General features: G+C 39.4%; 1 protein-coding gene across 1 annotated transcript in view; it reads right to left on the bottom strand.

Moving 5' to 3' along the window:
• LOC108928527 (glypican-6-like) overlaps nucleotides 1-24,572 on the bottom strand; it is a 179,170-nt gene that overhangs the window by 28,601 nt on the left and 125,997 nt on the right. The window contains exons 6-7 of the mRNA XM_029256581.1: nucleotides 5,149-5,279; nucleotides 1,268-1,411 (exon numbers count right to left, since the gene is read on the bottom strand). Of these exons, the coding sequence (XP_029112414.1) occupies nucleotides 1,268-1,411; nucleotides 5,149-5,279 (275 nt within the window). The remainder of the gene's footprint in view (nucleotides 1-1,267; nucleotides 1,412-5,148; nucleotides 5,280-24,572) is intronic.

A 24,572-nucleotide genomic window follows, 5' to 3' on the forward strand; every position in this document is an offset into this window, starting at 1 on the left:
TGAGCGAGGACTGACTGAAGACGGAGAATTGAAATAAAAATTTAAAGAGGTGAAGTCTCACTTTTTGATAACGCTTCAAGGCAAAGCTAATTTTGTTGTAATTTGAGTCTTCTTTTCAATACACCTTCCATTTTGTTTTAATTGGGGAAAAGCAGCAAGAAAAAAAACATTTAAATAATGGCAGTTATAACAGTATATAGGGTTTGTCTAGGGTTCAATAGAAACTGCATTGCATTTTAATGGACCCATGTCATTACAGCCAATTTAAAAATATAAACCTTGTTTGGCCTTATTTTAGATACTGTTATTCAGTGTTTTCTGGTGACAAACCAGGATTTAAGTCACCTGTTCTGAGGAGTGTTAAAGGGAAGTTGTACATTTTAAAGTATATTCATTTGGAGTACCCCAGTTGACAAATCCTGTTGGTGTCTCCATATTGTAAGTGTTTTCTTGCAAGTGGCTGATCTTTGAAGAATATCACCTGTCACCTGGAGGCTGGGTGACCTTTCCGCCTTAGCCAGTGGTAATTTGATGCAGACGCAGATGAGCTAACTACAGAATGAGTACCACGAGATGTGCCTAGATCTGCTAATGATTTCACTGAACTCAAAACTGTTTAGATAACAATATTGAGAGAAACCTGCGCTCATTATATCACTCACTGTGAGTCATCCCCTGGAGCAGTCGATCTCTCATATCCTTTCATTTTAATTGAAATGGTTTTAAAATGGGAATACATGAAAAATGACAACGCAGTGCATGTTCACGTGTAACCTGTCATATCAGTTGCATACAATTAAAGTTGTGCAAACTTTCCCTTATATTTCGATATGAGTAAGACAAAAGTGCTGAGAATATTTTTTGTCCTACCACCAAGCATGATTTGTTCACTGAATAAGAATTAAAATGCATTACACCAAATTAAGGGACCAAGCAAAGTAAATGAATCATTTTTCCCAGATCCTTTAAAAGTTTTTCATCATTACTTTCATGATGCAATTGAAAAGCTGTGACAATAGTATCACAAAGGCAAGAAAAGGTAAAAAACTTCTCTGTTTTTCTTTGCTGGCCAAACATCTGGTTGACACAAACTAATCATTGGGACAGTATGTCTAGAGCAAATCACACAGCAAGCCCTGGATACCCAACAACTATGGATGACAAGGTGTGATCAGTGAGATCAGCAAGGGAGACAACTGGGAGACCTGTAAGATGTGGCTGTGGATTCCCAGACAGTTTGCCCTGGGTGCCCCCAGGAGAAACATACCAGTCTATCCAGGCTAGATCCGGCTGCTGTGGTGGGCTGCTCCTCTGGACTGTATGGCCGGAAGCGGGCGTTGAACACGTCCGAGATGCCCCGGGCCGAGCGAACCATTCCTGAGGGCTTGGGCTGCCCACATCCTTGAAAAACCTGCAATCACACGGAGAAGCCGGCTACAGATGCTGGGCAAAGGAAGGAGCCAAGCCGAGTCGGCAAATGCGAAATGGGAAAACAACGAAAAAGTTCATACATTACTCAGAGTGACCACAACCTAAAACAATCTCTTAACAGTACTTTTAATACTGGAAAATCTTCAGCAGATCTTGTAAAGCATCTGCAGGTGAACAAACAGCCATATTCAACCATTAGAAGGTGCAAAATCACAAGCTGGTGTCTATATTCAAATAAACTAATTTTGGTCTTGTACTTTATTTTTACTCCGTACAAGGCTTGTTCGAGTAAGTAGGGTTACAACAGATAGTTGATCATCTTTCTAATCCATTCTGGAGTGAAAGTGTAGTTTTTTCTGAATGGTAACAAATGCACTTCTGCTTCCAGCAGATGCAAACCGAAATCAAATTTCCAGTTTATTTTTATAAACAGTCTTTCCAGTTTTGTGGAAATCGGGCCTTTAATTGCAGATGCAGCTTCTCATCATTCTTATTCATCAACATGGAGCCCCACACTGACAAAACATGTTTTGATTTGATTGCGGCTAGCGATCACATTCCTCCTGGCGAAGATGCGGCGCGTGTGAAAATCCTCCGCGCAAAGAGGCAAAAACAAATCTGTCGGAAAACATGCTGCATTTCACCCCAGCATTAAGACGTGGCTAAGGGTGTGTTTCATCCCTGAACAATCATCTCCACAAGGAACTCTGACGCCTAATTGCAATTGTTCAGTTGGCGTGAGATCGGACACAGCATAGAGGAAACACCGAATTAGGAGAGAAGCAGTATGCCTTCGGATCCACATCACGGTGTACATTTCATTTCTTAACATTAAATATGGAGATTCATTTTGGTATTGCGTCTTATCAATGACCCTGCTGACTTGCAGTAGCTGCCTTTAAAAGAGTGTTCGTTACATTGAGAAATGACACAGAGCGTGTGCATGAGACTCCTACTGCTATTCTAATTTGTTCAGGAAACTTATTTATGCAGTATTAAATGAAACCAGCCATCTATTTTCTCTGATGGGGGAATTTGAAATGGGATCAGGAAGTATCTGGAGGACCGCAGATTTTCTTCAACTGTAAGTACGGATGACTGCAGCAACATTAATACCTTGATTTGTCTTGCCAGCGAGTGATTCGCTGTATAAGCCTTTTGTTTAAAAAAAAAAGGAGGTGTGGCGAAGCGGGGGTGCAGCGGCAAAGCGGGGGTGCAGCAGGTTTGGCCTCTGCCTGTTGCCCAGTGGGTCTGGGGTTCAAGTCTTGCTCGGGGTGCCTCGTGACGGACTGGCGTCTTGTCCTGGGTGCGTCCCCTCCAGCCTTATGCCCTGTGTTGTTGGGTTAGGCTCCAGTTTGCCACAACCCTGCTTGGGACAAGCGGTTTCTAACAGCGCGTAGGTGGAAAAGTGGACTCCTCATGCCCGTGACATAAAAAATGTCAGAATGCTCCTCCCACCAAGGAGCTTGAATGTGCACTCTGACTTCCCAGAAGAACGGCACGCAATCAGTAACTACTGATTGGCTCTGTGAGGTCGTGTTTATTGCTTGTGTGCCAGTAGAAAATAAATAAATTGGCAACAAACAACTGGGCCGTACGACTCTGTGACACGCTCGTAACATTCCAATTCCAATTTCAAGGGTACTGAACTTAGGAAATTGAGGTCCCTTTGTTGGACTGTTGAATACGTCCAAGGTGAAAAATCAGCCGGCTCGAGCTGCTGAAAAGCTGCTCCCATGTTTGTAACCTTCTGTCACTACAAGTTCCAATGGGCTCCCTCATTTGACATTACCTTAACCTATATAAACCATTTGGCTGCTACCATTCTATCACAGCTATTAGGAACCTTTCTTCTTCTTCATCTTCTTCTTCTTATTATTATTAATAATAATAATAATAATAATAATAATAATAATAATAATAATAATAATAATAATAACAAAACTTTTAATTTTGTCAGTCAGCAAGTAATATAGTATCTAAAGACACTGAAATGTCTAAATATTTTGCTGTTGTACTTCTTAGGAAGGCACCCAGTCTTAACTGCTCCAGTAACTGCCTCACACTCCTGGGATGTTTACATGTGTTTATTCTGGTTACTCTGATTTTCTCTTGCAGTCCAAACACATGTGTTTCAGCTGGAGTGATGGCTCAAAATTGTCTGTAGTGTGTATATGTGCGAGTGACTGAGTATGCAGAAGGAAATGGCATCAAGCAGCCATTGATGATGAATGAATGTTTGAAATATAACTACTTATACTACTTATAACTATTATAATACTTCCATAATGTTATTATCATGTGAAGTAATGACAACAGACATTGGCGTCATTCGTTACTAAATAGTAAGGAGTTTTTGCACAACACATATGCGCTGTGGGTTTCACATTTTGGTGGTTTCCATCGCAGTAAACAGGCTGCCTATAACATTACTTGTTTTCCTCTTCTGATGTTATGCTCAGTGAGGGTTCAGTCTCACCAGTTAAGCGCCATACAGTTCGGCTGATGTGTTGCGACTGGCTCTAATTGAAACCAACGGCCAGTGCGTCACAGTCCTGTGTTCTCCTAAAATGCTTCACGGAAGGTTAGGAGTGATCTATTAGCTCAGGGATCCAAGGTGTTTGTGGAAAGTGACCTTGAGACCAAAACATGTTGGTAACCACTACTGTATTTGCTAATAAATGTTGCTTTATATAGCACCGAAGGAGATGGCGTTTCTGTCGAGTGCTACACCACTTTGGTACTAATGAAAAAGAGCGATAGAAATGGTGACCAGCCTTGCTGTTTGGTACATTGGAAATTCACATTTATCCATTTTTCTGGCAATTTCCTCAAAAGATACTTTCAATGACTTAACCATTTATACAGCACAGGGAAATTTTAGGGCAAGTACCTTGGTCAAGTTTACTACAGCAGGAGGTGAGATTCAAACCTGCAATCCCAGAAGCAGCAGCGCTATCCACTACACCACATTTTGCCCACGTCTGACCTTCCTGAGCTTCTTGGAAACTGTTTACAGGCACACATATTTACATTGCTGCAAATGCTCCCCCTCGTGGAAGAAAAAACACCCCAAAACTTGTACTTAACCGTGACCTTCGGCCAAACCTCAGTTTGGGCTGAGGACATTTTTCAGTTTATGATAAAAATCAGCAACCGCTTTTATTTTTCCTGCCTGAAGTAACTGCAACGTGTAGGCTAAGAAAAATGTAGTGGGACACAGGAAAGGCATTAAGTCCTGTTACTCGACACTGAGATTATCTGACCAGAAGTGAACCCATAATTCAGACACAAAGATCTAAATTTGGGTGGTGTGTACTTGCTTACACAGCTACATTCCAGAGGGAAAACGTTCTTGCAGCTGTTTAAGTGTACGTTTAGCTGTGGGTTGAATAGGTTTCCTCACTGCAAGATGACCAGATGAAGTTCTGTGGGATTAGATTAAAAAGTGAACAAAGCCTATTTGATTCATTAGACTCTGACCAAAGAACTGCTATTTTCTGAAAGGGGAAATGAGCACAAAACCCAAGGAGATGGAGTCTAATCAAGATGTTGTCAGATTTAACACATTAAAGTTATATGATCTTCACCGTTATCGTGTGTGGATTCCTCCTGAGTTTGATAAGTTCAGAAAAAGTAAAAGAATTAAAAGAATCATGAAAAAAAGTGACATATTATAAGGGAAAAAATGCGTTTCCACTGAGCTGTGGAACAAACCTTGGATGAGACTTGAACACTGTTGTCCTGCATGTTCATGATGGCCTCTGAGATCTTCACATCGATTGGCTCCATGACAGACTCAATACTGAAGGGACCTTCTAGCTTCTCTGCCACCTGCAGCATGGCGTCTGTGGAGTCACAGAGAAGAAGAAAAGGTCGGTAGAGAAGAGTATGAAAAATATCCTTCGCACACACAAGCGCCGAATGTAACAGTTACCTTCATTATTAAAACATTACATTACTTTACATTATTTATTGCTTAACAACTGTCTTTATCCACAGCCATTTTTAAAATTTTACAAATTTATGCAATTAAAGATTCACTGAAGCAATTTAGGATAAGTGTTTTGCTCAAGGGTACAGCGATAGCTCCCCTCCTGCAATCTGAAGTGACGGGCTTTTAGTTGCAAGTTCATTGAAAAAAGACCTGATCCAGGCTTGGACAGGAACTGAAATGTCAGCGGGGACACTTCTGGTCATGAATGTCCAGCTGAATTAAGTCCATGTCCAACATGCTGAAGCTTGGTGCTTCTTTGGACACCACTTGTGCAGCTCTCTGTAATGTGTACATGTAAATGGTGGCGATGGCCAGTCTGGTACATCTGCTCTGAACTGTCAGCACAAGGGGTTATAGCCTGTAATAAGCTGTGAATACATTTTTAGCTGATGCCAGGAAGTGCTGCCATCACTTAAAGTGATTAATGTGCGGGTAACACTCATAGAGAAATCAGATACTATTAGGCGAGTTGAAGGCTAACATAGATGTTGTGTTAGATATACTTCATGTGGTCTATACTACTATCTGATTACATTATTTTGAGTCTTTTAGTTGGCAACATGATCACACCTGTTCAGATTACTTAAATTTACTAAACTTTTACCATGCCGGACACACACACACACATTTTCGGAACCTCTTGTCCCATACGGGGGGCCGGAGCCTACCCGGCAACACAGGGCGTAAGGACACACCCAGGACGGGACGCCAGTCTGTCGCAAGGCACCCCCAGTGGGACTTGAACCCCAGACCCACTGGAGAGCAGGACCTGGTCCAACCCACTGCGCCCCACTCCATGCTGCACACAATACACAAATTGATTCTACTCAGATTCAGACTAGATTCAGACATTAAAGAGCCAGGAATCTCATGATTAGGTGTTGTCCAACGGTCAAATATGACATTTTCAAGACATCAGTGTGTTGCCCCATGGTCTCCGGAGAAACGACATTTCGTTCCACTGTACAGAAGCTGTACAGAGGAATGATAATAAAAACAACTTGAACTTGATTACTAATAAAAAAAAGAACAATAGAGAAGAATTAGAGATCGGTTGATTTCTATATATTACATAATAGATTAAATAAAAAATAATACCCTTGGACTTCCACGCTGGTTTTACTTATGGAACGGTAACACAGGAAAAGAATACCAGTTACACAAGTGTTTTAAAAAATTAAAAGCTACTGCATTTAAAATCAGACAAGAGGACAAAGTTAAGGCCTCACATTGCACGAAAAAATATTGTAATGGCGCTGAAGGGGGCTGATGTAGATTAATATAAATAGTTAGTGTTAGTGTCTATTCCTGTACATAGCCCTGTGTTCCGTTCTGATTGGCTGTTATGTTACTTATGCTTAGTTGCCATGGGGGAATTCTGGGGCTCAAGGGGTGAGCTCCTAACCATTGTGTGGAGTAGCCTGGGGGAACTCTCCAGTGTTCAGGGACTGCTTGGTACTGTCTGGGGTGTCTTTGTCAAGTGTGTTATTGAAAAGCCATGTATGCTATCAATAAAGGGCATTTTCCTGAAACCCTGCTTTCTAACCCTGTCTCCAGCAGCTCCATGGAGGCATACTACAGTACTCCTTTCTGCGTTTGCTCTACAAAACGCAACAGACTTGAGAAAACAGCTGAAGCGGAACAAGGGTTATTTGCCTAACACCCGCATTTGTTATCCTAATGTTACTTTCTAATTCAGCTATGGAAAAATGTTGAGTCATCCAACTGGAGTATGTAGAATGAATTTCCAAAGGCAACGCTGCAACCGCCCCATCTTCACAAATGTGGTTCCCACCCATTTCCATTATCGCAGCCACAGAGGTTTAAAGAGTTATTCATTGTTGCACTAATTGATGAGGCAACCCTAGCAAAAGTCTTTGTACATCATAGTGATAAAAGTAGGACAAGGAAGACAATACTATCACAGTGGATTTTCTCAACGGAACTGCTGCTTCCGGAGCCTCTGTAGACCTTTACATACAAATTTTAAATCAAGGCCATAATTTAAGTGTCTTCATTCACTTTTCATATAAATAATACAATCCCACATACAGTCTGTACTGATAAAAAGTATATGGCAGACTATATATCCAGTTATGCAGGGTATCATGGACACCATACAACATTAATGTAAAAAGCTTTATGACCTCCAATATCGTTCACGCTTGTACAAATACCTACCCAAGCTGACAATTAAGAAAACGATAAACTTCAGACCTTCAATTTTCATTCACCTTTAAACGGACTCTAGGGGTCTATTCAATTTTAAATTGGTCTCCCCATTCTGGGAGAGCAAGGTCCATCTGATGAAATGGCAGCACTGTGTCAATCAGCACTTCTGCTCCTTCTGTCAGCCTCAGGTCCTTATTTTTCATTGCTGAGAGGCCAAATTCACCCTCAAATCCATGGAGTCTGAATTTACTGGCTAATACACTTGGTCTTCACAGACTTGAACCTACATGCAGCCAGAGCCATGCAGCCAACATTTGAACAAAGCTTCATGAAAAGTGTAACCAATAACTAATACATACACAATGTTTAAATATTATTTAATATATATATAAATAGAAATTATATCAACTCACTTATTAACTCAGAATATACAGAAGTCCTTTATATACAGTGGTTATCAAAAGTCTATAAATCCCAATTGAAATGTCAGATTTTGATGATGTAAAGACTGAAATCAAGACAAATCAGGCCAGACATTCTTTACCTTTAACAAAATCTTGAAACAAACAGCATTTAAATGAAAAAATAAAAGTATGACTTTGAAGAAAAATAATTAAAAATAAAACCTTCAGTGCCTTGGTTGCATAACCTTTATATTCGGTGCTGTAACTCTTTTCTGACTGAAGCACTCACATTGCAAATCACGTACAAAGGTAATTTGAACTCACGTAAACTGAAATTAATTTGATTTGGCCTAAATAAAATCAACTGCTCCTGAAGGATATCCCTGAAGATTTCCTGGTTGAATAGCAGAGGAATAATCATGGTCTGCAAAGGCATGCAAATCACTCTTCAAGGTGTTACTGTTGAAAGGTACAAACTGATAGAGGGGTATGAAAAAATTTCAAAGGCATTGAATTTATGATGGAATACTGTCAAGACCATCATTAAGAAGTGGAGGAAGTATGGGACCACCTGATCTTTGCAAATATTAGGATGGTCCTCCAAAGTGGATGACAGGGCAAAGAGAAATCCCCTCCAAGAGCCTACCAAAACTTCACTGGCAAACCTTGAAAGAGCTGCAGGAATTTATGGCGGTAAACGGGTATTTCCTGGATATTTTGACTGTTCCTCGTGTGCTCCACAAGTCTGAGCTGTGGCATAAGGTGGCAAGACAAAAGGCATTGTTCACAAAAAGAATATTGAAGTCCACTTTAAGTTTGATAAAATATACATTCAGTTTCCCGAAACAATGTGAGAAAAAAATTCTCATGGTCTGATGCAACCTAGGTTGAACTTTTTCATTGCAATTCCAAAAGATATGTTTGGCATAGAGCCAATACAGCTCATCACCCAAAGAAAACTACTGTGAAGCCTAGTGGAGAGCATGGTAGTTGCAGCATCTTGTTATGGGGCTGCTTTTCTTCAGCTGGGAAAGGGGCTTTGGTAAAGTTAGAGGGGAAAATGAATAGCACCAAACACCAAGATATTTTAGGACAAAACCCGTAGTCTTCTGCAAGAAGATGAAACCGAAAAAGAATTTCATCTTTCAGCATGGCAATAATCAAAAACACAGAGCTAACTCAACCAAGGAATGGAATAGGAAACAGAAGATCAATGTCTTAGACTGGCCCAGCCAGAGCCAAGACCATAATCCTTTCGAAAATCTTTGGACTTACTTAAAGAGGACTGCTTGCAAACGATCACCTCACAGTTTAACTGAACTTGAACTATATTGCAAAGGTGAATGGAGAAAAATTGCAAAATGCCAGTGTGCTAATTTGAGACCTTTCCAAACATTTACAGCTGTAATGAAAGCAAAACATCCTCCTACAAAGTATTTATTAATACATGTCCATAATAAATCATTGAATGTTTTTTATTGTTAATTATTTTTCCTAAAAGTCATCATTATATTTCTTTTCTTGTTTGTTTCAAGATCTAGGGGGCGCAGTGGGTTGGCCTGGGTCCTGCTCTCCGGTGGGTCTGGGGTTCGAGTCCCGCTTGGGGTGCCTTGTGATGGACTGGCGTCCCGTCCTGGGTGTGTCCTCTCCCCCTCCAGCCTTACACCCTGAGTTGCCGGGTTAGGCTCTGGTTCCCCGCAACCCCGTATGGGACAAGCGGTTCAGAAAGTGTGGGTGTGTGTGTTTCAAGATCTTATTAAAGATCTGGCATGACAAAATCTATCATTTCAGCAAGGGTCTGTAGACTTTGATGTAATTCTATTTCACACATTATGTGTTTACTTTTTCAGAGTTATATAATATATATAACTGTTTATGAAGCTGAGTGTTGTATAACAGTTGTGCTATTCAGATTAAATACTTTTATCAAGCATACAAACCAGCCCCTTCCTCCCCACCCTGAGTAGCTTGTCTTACACTGTTGATGCCCATAAGGCAATTTAAGCCTTCAATACAACCTGTACTGAGGCAAAACAAACATTGTGAGTATTGGGACTGCCACATTGTTACAGCAGGTTTAGTGGACTTGCACTATACTGCTACTGGAAGGGGATAGAAAAATACATTTCCATTCTACATGCAGTCCTCATTTAAACAGAAGTGTGTACTGAGAAAAGCTTTGGCAAATATCCATTATAGCACAACATCCGATCCATGGGTGGAGGAATGCACAATCAGGGCCATGATGATCCCATCGGTGCCCCACCAGCAAGAGCTGCTGCCTTGTGCCAAGGACCACACTTAAGGCCTCTAAGATTTATAGTTCACTCTCAGCCTTGTCCGGCATCACATCATTATGGAGCCATGCAACAGATTCAACTTTTAGAAGGAGAAAGAAAAAAAAAAAGGAACATGAAGTCTGCTTTAGTGAGGAATTGAAAAAAACAGACAGACAGACATTTTCAGAACCGCTTGTCCCATACGGGGTCGCGGGGAACCGGAGCCAACCCGGCAACACAGGGCATAAGGCCAGAAAGGGAGGGGACACACCCAGGACGGGACGCCAGTCCGTCACAAGGCACCCCAAGCGGGACTCAAACCCCAGACCCACCGGAGAGCAGAACTGTGGTCCAACCCACTGCGCCACCACACCCCCTACTTGAAAAAAACAGCAATATAACATTTAGTTTCACAAGTTTCACAAGCTAATGTTCTAAAATTTACAGCTCTCAGAAGTTGTTTATGAAATAAATACAAAAAGAAGAGGTAAGAAGGATACACATGCAGCTGAATAAAAAGTGCAAATCCTTATACAGTTGTATAAAAATACTGAGTTTTTATGATCAAAATGTATACATCATGTTAATTTGCCTACAGAGCAAGCCTTACAGGTTGCCCAAAAATGCAGGGAAATGTAAGTTAAACAGTTTTTTCATTACTTTTCCAAATGTAGCAAGAGCTCAGTTAATTACTGTTCATGTTTTTACCATCTTAAAAGATATAATATTCATGTTTCTAGTATTAATTGCTGTGGTTTGAATAGGCCTGGCCCAGTACCCTCAATGACCATGGTTTTATGGCAAGAGATAGGAGAAAGATCTGATCCTAAGAAACCTTCCAGTAGACTCCATGAAGTGATATCATTTATTTGGATCTGTATGTTTGACATCACTTGGGTCCAAATGTAAAGATTCACAGCATTTGTCAAATTATGCAGATTATGGCATGGTGTAGTATATTGTTCTTGTGATTCCATCGATGTTTCTCTTATTTATAGATTTAATAAACACAACTGTTCTTCACTCTACTTTCCAAAACAAGGCAGATTTTCACTTTATTAGAATTTAGTTGAAACCTTGCCAAACATTCATAAAGAACCACAGAAATAACTTTGTGAGAGATAATCTAGATCAGTAATGCACTCTCAGATTAAAGCAATGTACATCAAGTATCCCATGGATCAATAGAAAAAACAAACATGATTTATCTATGTAATATTTTCCATCTCTATTTTTGCAGTGTATGTTATTCCATCCAGGATGGCTGATTCACCAAATTTCTGCAAATGCAAGCACGAAAAGTATAATCTTTTTACATTAGGGGGTATGTCTTTGACTCTCTCCCCTCGAAAAAGTTCAATTAATAATAAGAACACTGGACAACACGGCAGCACTGGGCAGAAATAACCACAACAGCCATGCCACATTTACAATCGCTCTGAGAGCTCAGTTACGAAAAAATTACAACACCACAGTGGACATTATGTCCATGAAACATTTCCTCCCAGATACTGCAGTCTGTGACAATGTACAGAAGAAATTTTTGACTTGAAAGAGCACTGGCACATTTTGGCTGTGTAAAGAATTTTTCAGTCTTTTCAGTTCCAATTAATGTGAAACAGCAGAGTAATGTGATGTGGAGAGAAATATGTTTCTACAAAATGTTACTTTCCCCCACCATTAAAAAGTCATCACTTTCAATCTCAACGTTTTCCTTCTGTAAATTCCTCTTCAAATGAGCAATATTTATAACTTACTTGGATACAAACCAATGCTGCCAATTTGACACAGGAGAAAGACATAAATTGTTTTTTATAACAGCCATTTCCTTTAGTACTTCATATTCCTTGATTTATTTTCCTGAAGTTTGAATGATGGACGTGAAAGTCTTCTACTCTTTCTATCATGCTCTCCAAGTGCAGTTCCTTTAAAAATCAATAATGCATCAATAACATGGAGAGGCATTGCTCATTATTTTCAATTACAGGTTAATAAAGTATTTAGTGGTTGTGGTTAAAACCACAGGTTTTAAACAGTTTTCAAAAGTGTCCTTGTTAAAGTCTGTTAAGAAATGTACAGTAGTTCACCATAAGTGCTGCTCTGGTTTCCCATGAAGATAGTTAAACCCACACACACTCTGCAGTTCTATTGCTCTATCTTGGTGCTGATTTTGGTCACTTTCAACATGTAATTTTCTCATTTTCTGTAGACCCTGGAGAGGTAATGAAGGCTTTCAACGATAATAACATTTTGGGAAAATTGTAATCACCCTGTGAACCCTAAAGGGAGTTACACCCTATTTTTTCCAGCATGCTCCATACTGAAATATCCATTTTTTAACAAACTAATGAATAACTGTGTGGTGTTCTACCAGCCTTCCCTTCATTCAGGCTGCTGCACAGGAGTCTTCTGGGAGTAGATCTCACAAATGGCTTGGCAATGGCACCTGCAGTCTTGTTTCATTTCCATCTCCAGTCCTGTTCTGTTTAGTTTCTGCCTTTGAAGAGCACTAATGTTTGTTTACACTAGTATGGGACCTAAAATAGCCCATCATATTTGGTTGGTTTTCCATCAAGAGGTGGGGTAGGTGGGAGGGACAGCGAACAAAAATGCTACCACAGTTTCCTAGACTTCTTCTTTTACACCTTAAAAATGCATATTTTGAATAATCTCTCTTTAAAATCACATTCTTCATGGAAATCAACAGACTTGTTCAATAAAATTAAAATTAGTCAGTTTCAAAGAAACCAGAAAACCTTGACTAACACGTGGACCTGAAAGCCAATCCTGACATACATGTATTTCTCAGAAGAGATTTCTGCACTATTCATCACTGTCCTTCTTCCTCTAGCGCTAGCTGAGTTTGCAGTTTACTCTTTTTTCGTGTGCGTAATACAGATGATTAATTAGATTTCGTAAACAGCAGTTATACTGATCCAAAACAAATGAACCATGCAGGCTTCATTACTATGTTCCTCAGGATGTTCTGTCCCTCCATTTTATTTAGCTTCTCTTGGGGTTGAGTTTTCTCTAAACGAGCACGCATCAGTAAACTACCCTGACACCTCACTGACTGAAGGACATAAACTGAGAATAGCAGTCCATTAAGTACACCATATAATCAAAAGCCTTAAGGAAAATCAAGTTCAAGGTTCAAGACAAGGATGGGGCTTTTTCGCAAGCCCACTTGAAGATGCACTGGATATACATTTGTGGTAAACATTTCCCTGACAGCCTGTCCATGCATTGTCTTGACATCAGAGGAGGTCTATTAGTGTAACACACTGCATCAAACACTTAAGCTAGAAACCCCGGTGACAGTGAGGTTACATAGAGCCATAACCAGGTGGTAGCATTAAAAATTGTGTGGATTCAGTCAGCAGGGATACTGCTCAATATAAAGTACTGATCTAAACTGTTTTTAATAATTCTTTTTCAATAAAATTCTGGTGTTCACTGTTTTGGTGAAAAGCACAAACCATGTTCATGTTCTAATGAAAAACATACTGTTCCAAAAAGATACTGTTCTATGTATCGTTTTTTTTCTACAGAAGCCCTTCCAGAACCTTCATGGAAAATGTACCTGAAAATGATTTTCTGACACACATGGAAACGAAGTTTGCCCTGAAAACAACAAAAGTGCTTCTTCCAGTTTTAGCGACAGTATTTGTTTGATGGGTTTGGATTAACCTCAACAAACATCCACCACAAAGCTGGAACTAAGGAATTCTGAGATTTCTTACAATATGTGAACAAATGAATAGTATTATAATATAAAGGCTGAAGAAAAAAAAGAAAGATTTAACCAAGTATTATTTTCAGACATGATTTCATGTATTTGCTTATGAAAATATAAAAGTACTTTGCATTATTGTGTCCTTTCTTAAAATGTATAGTACCTGTATTGTAGCTCTATAAGTCACTATAGGTAAAAGAAATTTTTAAAGAACATGTCAAGTCAAATGCAACAAGCCCCACAAAATCTTATACCTTATATCTTATGGGGTTATGTTCTGTGAAACCCATCGTAAGTCGAAAATATCATAAGTCGAAAATGCATTTAATACACCTAACCTACCAAACATCATTGCCTAGCATACATGCGATGGCCATTACGGGCTTGCCGCTTTCATGCTGGGCAATTATTTTGAGTTTCTCCTCAGGAGTAATTGCCCTCCTCTTCTTCCCACCAGTAGCAGGAGACACAGATGGGCATTTCTGTGGCATTATGGATGCACAAAACACAACCGCGTGGGAGATGTGGATCACTGCTGCTGCCCAGCATTTGCGAGAGAGTATTGCACCGCATATCGCTTGCCCGGGAAAAAATCTAAATTCAAAATTCTAAGTACGGTTTCTACTGAATGTCTATCGCCAGCTCACCATTGTAAAGTTGAAAAAATCGGAAGTCGAACCATCACAAGTCGAGGAGCATCTGTATTGGCAATTCAGTATGGATACATTCTGCACAGCTTTCTAGTTATTGAGGCCTCTGTGTTATAAATCATGGTGAAAAGTGATCCCAACAGGAATACAGACAAAGGCAATATGATTACAGACACAAAAAGCCATAATGTATCCTGGGAGAGCTGGAGAAGTTACATAATATTTGGGATCCTGGGAGGAAGATCCTGAGTCTACGGGCTGGACTGCTTCGATTTTAGGTTTATTATCATTAGCTTGGTTAATTATTTTTGCTTTATTCTTGTGCAGCATAAAAAGAGACTGTCAGGGGTGGCCTTGAAGGACGAGCTGATGTGCTCCTAAGGTAGCGAACAGAGACACCATGCTGAAGCGTCACATTCTCCTCTGCACTTTGAGTTTGTAAGAGCTCTTCATTTCAACAAAAAGGAAGCTGTAATAATAGATAATTAAGCCTTTCCACTGCCTATAATTACAGAATAAAGAGCCAAATGACTCTGAGGAGTACTGAAAGATTTTTTGTTAAAATTAGAATTTTGTCAAATGAGTAGCATTAGTAGAAAGGCAGTGGAGCATCCCCTCTTGGAGCTTCTGAAGACAAGCTCAGGGTTTCAGGAAAACACACTTTACTGAGCATGTACATGTCTTTTTGATAGCAGTCTACATGAAGAGACCCCAGACAGTACCAAGCAATCCATGAACACTGGAGAGTTCACCCAGGCCACTCTAAGCCCCCCTACTCCACACAATGGTTAGGAAGTCACCCCTTGAACCCCCCACTAAGCATTAGCAACATAACAGTCAATCAGAACGGAACACAGGGCTATGTACAGGAATAGACACTAACACCAACTATTTATATTAATTTACATCAGACCCCCTCAATGCCGTTACAGTAGCTTTGAATGAAATCAGCTGATTTTGCTTTCACAGAGCTGTGCAGCAAGCTAAAGGCTGCCTTTTCAAGTTTCAAGAGGGGTCCTACTTTAAGTACCCTTGAGCAAGGTACTTACCATAAACTGGTCCTGTAAAATAATCAGCTGCACGAAACATTTCTAAGTCACTAAGTCACGATTTTGTGTTGTTTTTAGCTGCTCTAGTTGAAAGTGTTGACAAAGCAAGAAAAAAAAAATAAAAACGATCTGCACTGGTTCTCTGCCACCACAGTAGAATGCCCAGGAGCTGTGGGCTGACACTGTTATTTGGACCCCCAGAGATTTATTTTTTCTCCTTTTGGCTGTGATTGGGAGTTTTTTGCTTTCCTCTCCACTGTTGCCAGATGGCTTACTCTATGGTTAATTATATGTGTTATATCTTTAATTTGTATTGTTTTTCGTAACCTTGTTTAATATTGCAGCCTTGTTCAGTCCTCTGTGATACTATTGCCAGAATAGAACTTTATAAAAATAAATAAAGGTCAATTGAATTGAAAACTATTTGAAATAGATAATGGTTACACTCATCAGGCTATCAAAGCCATAAAACAAAAATGAAACAAAAAATCAGCGTGTGTGGCAGCTCTGAAAAAGGGATGGTGCCAAGTATTAAAACGTGCACAGAAATAGACAAAGGTATGAAAGAGGCAGTATCTCCGAATATGACACACGTGGAGTACAGAAAACCATTAACTATGGATTACCTGTCACCAGAGTGGAAGACTAATGGCAAGTTGATACTTTTTTCTTTTTTTTTTCTGGCCATGGACCTGTCAGAAACCTAAGCAGATGGTGCGATTAATTTGCCCAAACGTGGGTTGGCTCTTAATTAGAATGGTTAATGTTCTTCTTGGACAAATCTTATTTCAAATGTGTGCTGCCAGTTGACCTAAGTGCAGGTGCTGGAATGAAGGTAGTCTAGGCTAGTTACAGCTGGTGACTATCGAAGGCCTACAATGGGTCCTCCGTGACAGTTAACACCCTTTTATTTGTGTTTTGATTGCATTTAATCCGCTTAAAAGCTGGAGGAGCACTAATGGTTGCATCTTAAATTTGACTTGACATCAGAGTAAACAACCCTTGGAAGGAGTGCCTGGAAGGAAAATAAATAAATAAAGCATAGCTTACTTTTAAGAACCTCACTTTCAACAAGCTGTACTTTACTGTTGGTTATTAAGTCTGACAAGAGAAGACAGATCAGCGATTCATAAGTGTATCCTACAAGGAACTTCAAAAATACTTCATTATCATAAGACCAAAAGGCAAACTGTACTTCAGTAACAATTACTTTCATGGGGCATAGTTGATGTATTCCACAGAGGCTGAATAAAGAAATATTTAGTCTTTATGTAATCCCTGACAGTATCTCAAGACACAGCAAAAAAGTGAAATACTTTTATTGCAGTCAGGTTGCAACAAGAAATACAAAGATAGTAATTTTAATGCCTGAAATTATTATTGTTAGAATCATTTGGCATTCAGATACCATAACCTTGATTTTACGCGAGCAAAATACAAATGGTCATTAGGTCTTGGCTGTGAAACCACCCTCATCATTTACTCTTCATGGATATGTTTATATTGGACAAGTTCTGTTTAGAGCTCTAAAACTAAGCAGGTTCCACAACAGTTATTTGTTAAAATAGTTTTGGAACACATCAAAACATGTATTCTTTTATATTCTCTTTTATTCCCTCTTGGCTACAAAGGCCCAAGAAAATTTTAAATGCAAAATTTTGAGTGCTTGTCAACCACTTTACTACTTGAACTTAAGAATACAAAGTATTTCAGCAAATAACCATCTAAAAGGATAAAATGAAAAAATGTAACTTCTGTAAATTACCTATGACATTGAAATGAATGAAACTACATGGTAATTAGTTATATTAGAACTGAGTAGATGACCTTTTATCCTGCATACTGGAATCAGTCTATTACATGACATATCTAATGCCTTCTGTGTAGATTGTCTTTGAAACAATCACAAATCCCCAGTTTTATCTTTTTTTTAGTGCCCTGTAAAAAGTCACATCTGCATTTTTGTTTACTTTGTTGAAACTGAAATTGTAATTAGTTACAATTTAGCAAATTACAAATATTTACCAGTAAGCAGAAGGACAATTTCAAAAAACAGTGAGTGAGCTGAAATGTAACTAATTTATAAAACGCTGAAGAAGTACAACATTATATGTCCCAAGGCACTGCATTTAAAACATTTGTGTATTCTAAATAGATTTAAACCTTCTGTTGTTCATTTATTACAACTTATTTATGCATTGGTTCAGTCAACCGTTGTCCCATAAAATTATTTCTATAAATTTAGCCTTGTAGGTGAAAAAGGAGTCAAAGAGACAAAACAGTTCTTCAGAACACTGTCCACACTTTTCAGTTTGCTGTGAGCCCAGAAAGGAGAATTTAACTGCTTACTACTAATATATCAATACTCTGTGATGGTACAAAATCAAGGCTTCCTGAACCTCCAACATCTACCCTAGGGATACCAGCAGCCTTATAAAGGTGTACAGCAAGAACATTTTAAGTAGCAAAATCTATACTAGGAAAATATAGAATATACAATTTGGTTGAAGGAGGATTTGTGGTATCTTAAAATTCAGTTCTAAATTACTAGTGTATAGTATTACATTCCCAAAGTCATAAGTAAGATAACAGCTTTATTTCTGACTTTTTTTGTGAAATGGAAACATTTTTTAGCAGGGTACCAGATAGTATTGCACCTCAGACAAATTTTCAAACTCCTGCAGTGCAGGCTACACTGATCTTGCAAGCTGCCTAGTCTTAAAAATATACACTACAATTTATCTGAAATATGTTTCATCTTCATAATTTATTTTAATGTACCATATTGTCACTCACATGCAGAAATGTATCGCTCTTTTAATATCTTTGCCGTATTCTTAATTCTGACATATACTGTCATATAGATGTTGTAAAGTACATATTTGTATTATATGCACTGTATTTAGGAATACAGTGCCATTTAAAAATTTAAGCATGGGTAACATAGGAAATACATATGTGGGAAAACTAGACATACTAGTTAAAGTAAACAACCCACAAGTGGCCTGTATCTCTGGGAATTGCTGCAGAAGAGTTGGGAAGACGTTGGCTCATTTCCTGATGACACTTTATCAAAGAATGTCTCATTAAAAATCATTGCGTACAGCAAATGTAGTCAAACTTTGACTGCTACTCCATGTAGAAGACAGGTTGTCAAAATATATAATTTTTCTTTCTGAAAATATCAGAAGGGATTTTGACAAGAAGGGTGGCATGGTGGTGCAGTGGGTTTGGCCTGTGCCAGCTGGGTGGCGGGTTTGCGGTTTGAGCCCTGCTTGGGGTGCCTTGCAATGGACTGATGTCCCGTCCAGCTTGTGTCCCCTCCCCCTTTGGCCTTGCGCCCAGTGTTGCCGGGTGGATGCTGGCTCGCTGCCACCCTGCTTGGGATGGGCAGTTGTAGACATTGCGTTGCATTTGGCACAGAAGTTCAACAATTTTGCCATAACATCTCCTGGAAAGCTTTTGTTTAATTTACTTACGCATAATGAAAAATGTGTTAGTTTACCTTTTTTACAGTTGTATTTTTATAGCGCTTCTCACAAGCGTGAGAAATTAGACACCATCTTCTATACACTACATTCCCCGTTGGTCAAGAGGAACTCAAGATTTATGCTTTTAGAACTGGTCTTACCTGTGTTTTACAGCTTTAGTAAATGGATCAGCTCATAGGAAGGGGCCTGCTGTAGTACCCTTGAGGAAGGCACTGAACATGCTAAGCTATTACGAGATGAATCTAGGCTGCTGCCCTTGTGTGCTATGCACCTGAGGCAGGCTTCCGAACATTTATTCTGCCACTAAACTGTGTACTGACAATTTTGGGCAGCAAAGTGGGAAGGAGTACCGGAATGCTTGATGGAATTTTTAGTCATTTTGTTGGCACCTGGATGGTTGATGCATCAGGCCTTGCATGGTGTTCAGGTGTGCGAGGTTGTTGGCACAAACAGGAAAGGGTGATTTATGTCTTTCTTTCCTGCTGCATCTTAAAAAAAACCCAAAAATAATTATAAAAAAACACCCGCACTGTCTACAGTGACGGAAAATGAAAGAATACAATAGAAGCTCTCACCTTTGTACCTCTGGGAGGACAAACATGAAAGGTTGCTAGGGTGATATGGGGAAAAGAAAATAAATCTACGGAACAATTACACAAAACACTATGAACTGCACACAAATATTAAATGTTGGTCTATGTTGTGATTTTGGGTATGTCTTTCATCGGTTGATTCTTACGATACTTTTGAGTGACACCTGTAAATTTAGCCTGACGTTTTCACTGTATGAAAATATACTGAAAATTTACCAGGTGTCTCTGACCACTTCAGATGATATTTGCCAAAACAATCAACTGTCATTTTCTGGTGAACAATTTCAACATCTCAGACCTAAACAAGAATTGTGAAAAATTTGGTTTATATCTATAAACATTTAGCCTCGATGTCTGGATGAATCAAACACTTGAACATGACCATCTCTTCTCCATAACTCTTTTATGAACGATTCACACACACACATACATTTTCGGAACCGCTTGTCCCATACGGGGTCGCGGGGAACCGGAGCCTACCCGGCAACACAGGGCGTAGGGCCGGAGGGGGAAGGGACACACCCAGGACGGGACGCCAGTCCGTCGCAAGGCACCCCAAGCGGGATTCGAACCCCAGACCCACCAGAGAGCAGGACCATGGTCCAACCCACTGCGCCACCGCACCCCCTATCTTGTACTTACAATTCATGCTAAAAAACAATTTCTTGTTTTCCTTTATCAGCTTGCTAATTAGGTTGGTTGAACTTTCTCTCTGCATCTCATCAGTTCTTAATAATACAAACACAAAAATGCATTTGGCTGAGACTCAGGCAATCTACAAATGCCACAATCACATTGGACATGACTATGATCTGGGTCTGATATTACATGACAGCTATGTGTGTTTGCTCTTTTCTGAGACTCCATGATACTGTACAGTACATCCAAATAATAGAGTATTGTTAAAAAGATGGGCCTTTAGCCTTAACTGAGAGCAAATTAAAGCCTCAGAAGACAGGAGATTACATAGTTGAGATTGCATGATATAAAAACAGCAATATTTCTTGAGGCTTATTTCCCTATAACACATAGTCCTTTGCAAGACCAGTCTCTAGGGTTGGGATAATATACACGCTTACCCAACTATCTGCATCTAATTAATTCCTGAAAATGTTATGGATATGGAAAAGACGGATAGCAGCAGCCTATTTCACATTATTCCTTATAGGGAAAATTATAACTGGTTCCTAACTCATCCATAAAACTCCAATTAACTTTGAGAAATGTCCCTAAAATGTTGTGAAACACCTAGAAAATTCTAAATTGATATGAAACCCTTCAAATGATCATAATTACTTAATATTATATAATTTAACATAATTACAGAACTATTTAATTAAAAATAATCACAATTATTTTTTAAACATAATTGATTTAAAAAAATCATAATAATTAAGTACAAATGTACACTGTACTGTATTTATATAAGTTTCCCAGTAATTTTGTAACAAGCTGGCTGTGCTGTTGGGAGGGTTAGAGAAAAACGGCTTTTGAGACAGAAGCATTGGAACATCAGCTTTATTGTGCCTCAGTATGGTTGGACAACAGCACTCACAGAGCACACACACGCCCGGCCGAAAGCTCTCAAACAACTGAACGACATGGGAGTCACTAATTCCCCTTAACTCCCCACAATGGCTGCAAAACAACTACAGCAATCCACAATCCACAGCAGCGGTTCCGCTCCTGTAGCTGCAGCTACAATGTGTTGTAGCATTTTTTGCCAGTTTGAGTAAGAAAGTATAAGAAAACATGTTCTCAGAGGCAAAATTTTAATTTTTTCAGAGACCATTTAACAGAAATGCATTATAGCAAGAGGGATCAGGGCAGATAGTGAAGAAGGGTATTAATTTTCAAGAGGTGTTATAGCAAAAATTATGGAGACTAGGAGGGTGCATAGCGAAGTAAGCCTTTGTCTTAAATCCCACCTGGCCAGCCTATGCCTTTTCAATGCCTTTCAGCAGAATGAAAATTTACATTTATGTATTTAGCACATGCTTTGCTCCAAAATGACTTCCAATGAAAGCTATATAGTGTATCAGCCCACACACCTTATTCACTGCGGTGACATACACTACTAGATACACTACTTACACTGGGTCACTCATCCATATATCAGTGGAACATACTCTGTCACTCACACACTATGGGTGAACCTGAACAGTATGTCTTTGGACTGTGGGAGGAAACCAGAGCACCCAGAGGAAACCCACGCAGACATGTGGAGAACATGCAAACTCCACACAGACTGAGTGGGGACTGAGCCCATGTCCTCTCCCACCACCGGAGGTTGTGAGACAGCAGCGCTACTTGCTGTGCCACCGTGCTGCTCGAGCACACACATACAGCAGCTTGATGGAAGAAACCAGTGAACTTTCAAATTTAGTTTCATGTCAGTGCTTTTCATTAGGAACCATGGCATATACCCTCAGTTTTAACTGTTTCAGGAGCTACAGCCAAAAGATGTTCCAAAAGAAGCATAATAATGCTGTTACTAATAATAATAGCAATAACAATAAAAAATCATCACCAAAACAACAGAGTGCCTGCCCACACATGGCGAAAGAGAAGATGTATCGGTTAATGACTGCACATATAAAAAGACAGACAACAGCTCATCCCTTGCCACTTTGGACACAAATCCGTTTTCTGATTCCCCGTGAAGAAGGCATTTAAAAGCTGCCTCTTATGTCGATTCATTACGCTGTATCTGGAACATGTTTCGCTAGTGTTTTCAATTTATACAGTTGTGTGCCCACTGAAGCAAGCCAAGCTGAGCGTAAAGCTGAAGGTGCTTACTTGGTTGGATGAATGTGTCAGGCTGTTGATTTTATTACTGATTTTATTAGCCCAGGCTATGGTCATTAACTAAAAGCACCAGGGTTACATCAAAATAATAAGCACTGATCCTATTACGGCTTGTATAGTAGTATGTCATTTATCCAATTGCTTCTAAATTCAAGTCTTGGTTTATGTAATAGATGAGGTGTACAGACACTTTATTAAAATGCATGTGCTCAGCATGTATGAGTCCAGTCTAATAAGCCAGCATTTTTAAAGTTTAAAAAATATGGGGAAAAAGTGGTCAGCATGGGGTTTTTGCTGGATGTAGGCCTTCTTTGAAGCATCTCCACTGAGGACGATCATTGGAAGGGCAAATGTGTCAGGAACCCATGTCTAGTTGGCAAAGCACAGTCCTTTCAGAAAGATTGCCTTGCACATGAATGTCCAAAGCTTTATTGAGGAAAATGTCTAATATTTTGATTGGAGCCTTAACTCGATTTTTTATGCCCTTATTTTATTTATCAGTGTCACCATTACCCCCATATGTCTTGGCAGCATGCTAAAGCCCTCAGTCAGCTTTAAATGCTCAGCATTAATGAAAGTACATAGTTATCTGAGAGCCTTGACAGCAAAAAATGAGGGAGATTAATAGAAGTGAGAGAGATATATTTCCAGAGAAGCTGTGTCAATCTTTACTAAAAGCTGCAGAACAGGTAGCCTTGAGTAATTTCCCACACCCTCAGTCGTACAGGAACCTCCTGGTGCCTCAAAGAAAACCGGGCTGAAGAAAGAGAAACCTCAGAACTGGCTGTCCAAACGACAGGCCACAACCTTGGGAATCTGCTAGCCCTTTCCTATTACTGTGGACTCTGTAAGATTATGGGAATTAAGTAGCTGTATGAACAAAGCTATCTGATGCCAATTTAGATGGTCTACCCTACATAACAGAATCAGGATACAGGAACTGCTGTTACAAAGAGATGTTCAATCGCAGTGGCAATGTCATGCACTGTAAAATATTTTAAAAAAAGAAGAAAAGAAAGAAACTGACATAGTTTTAGCTATATTTTACTACTTGTAGCTTGCAATTAGATAAAACAAATGCATTGAAGTGAAAAATACCTCAAAAAGGGTAAACCCTCTGTCACACTCGGTGGATTTATTTGAAACATTTTGCTTATTTTTTTCTTCCTTCATGTCAAATAATGCATTTGCATTCACATCCTGTCAAGGTGTCTGCTTATGCAAATCCAACAAGACCAGTGTTCAGTGAGACATTTCATTGTTTTGGTCGTATGCTTGTGTAGATGTCTGCGAAATAAAATAAAATAAATCCTGTCTGTCAAAGAAAAACAATTTAATAGTGATAATAGCAAAAATTGTTCTTAAACGTAAAACTGTGGATTTTATAAATTTTGGGGAAGGAATCATGAATCAAACCAAACCAAACATCCTTTAGCAGTTCCACAATAGCTTTACTGTACTCTTCAGTAAGTCTACTTTACCTGTTTTTACTGTCTTGAGCTCAGCTTTTCCATTGCATTTCTTCTATGCACAAACCAGAACAGCTGGGGACATAATGGGAATCTTGGAATTACTACAAGCTGTAGGGCAAAAACGATTACGACCTTCCTCCGCCCTTGATGAAACGCAGCAGCAGAATCCAATAAAGCAAACAAACTCTACCAGATCTAATTACCGATGGGAGGTTTAGTCACGGCGCTCTGGTTTTTCTACCAAACATTTGTCACTAAACCGCTAATATCTGGCGAACCGGAGGGAGGGTTTCAACAAAGTTGCCCACAAATATGATTACAAAAAACCTCAGTTTCAGACAAGAACAATTTTCACTTTATAAAGCTACACATCTTGGAAAGCATCCGTACCACAAAACCAAAAGGGAATCTCGATCTTGCCTCCTTCAGTGAGTTTCTCAGCAATAAGAATGGGGTTAGGCGTTTGACATGCAACATTCATCTCTTTGAG

This window comes from Scleropages formosus, chromosome 12 (assembly GCF_900964775.1).
Source record: "Scleropages formosus chromosome 12, fSclFor1.1, whole genome shotgun sequence".
In the NCBI taxonomy this organism is placed as follows: domain Eukaryota; kingdom Metazoa; phylum Chordata; class Actinopteri; order Osteoglossiformes; family Osteoglossidae; genus Scleropages; species Scleropages formosus.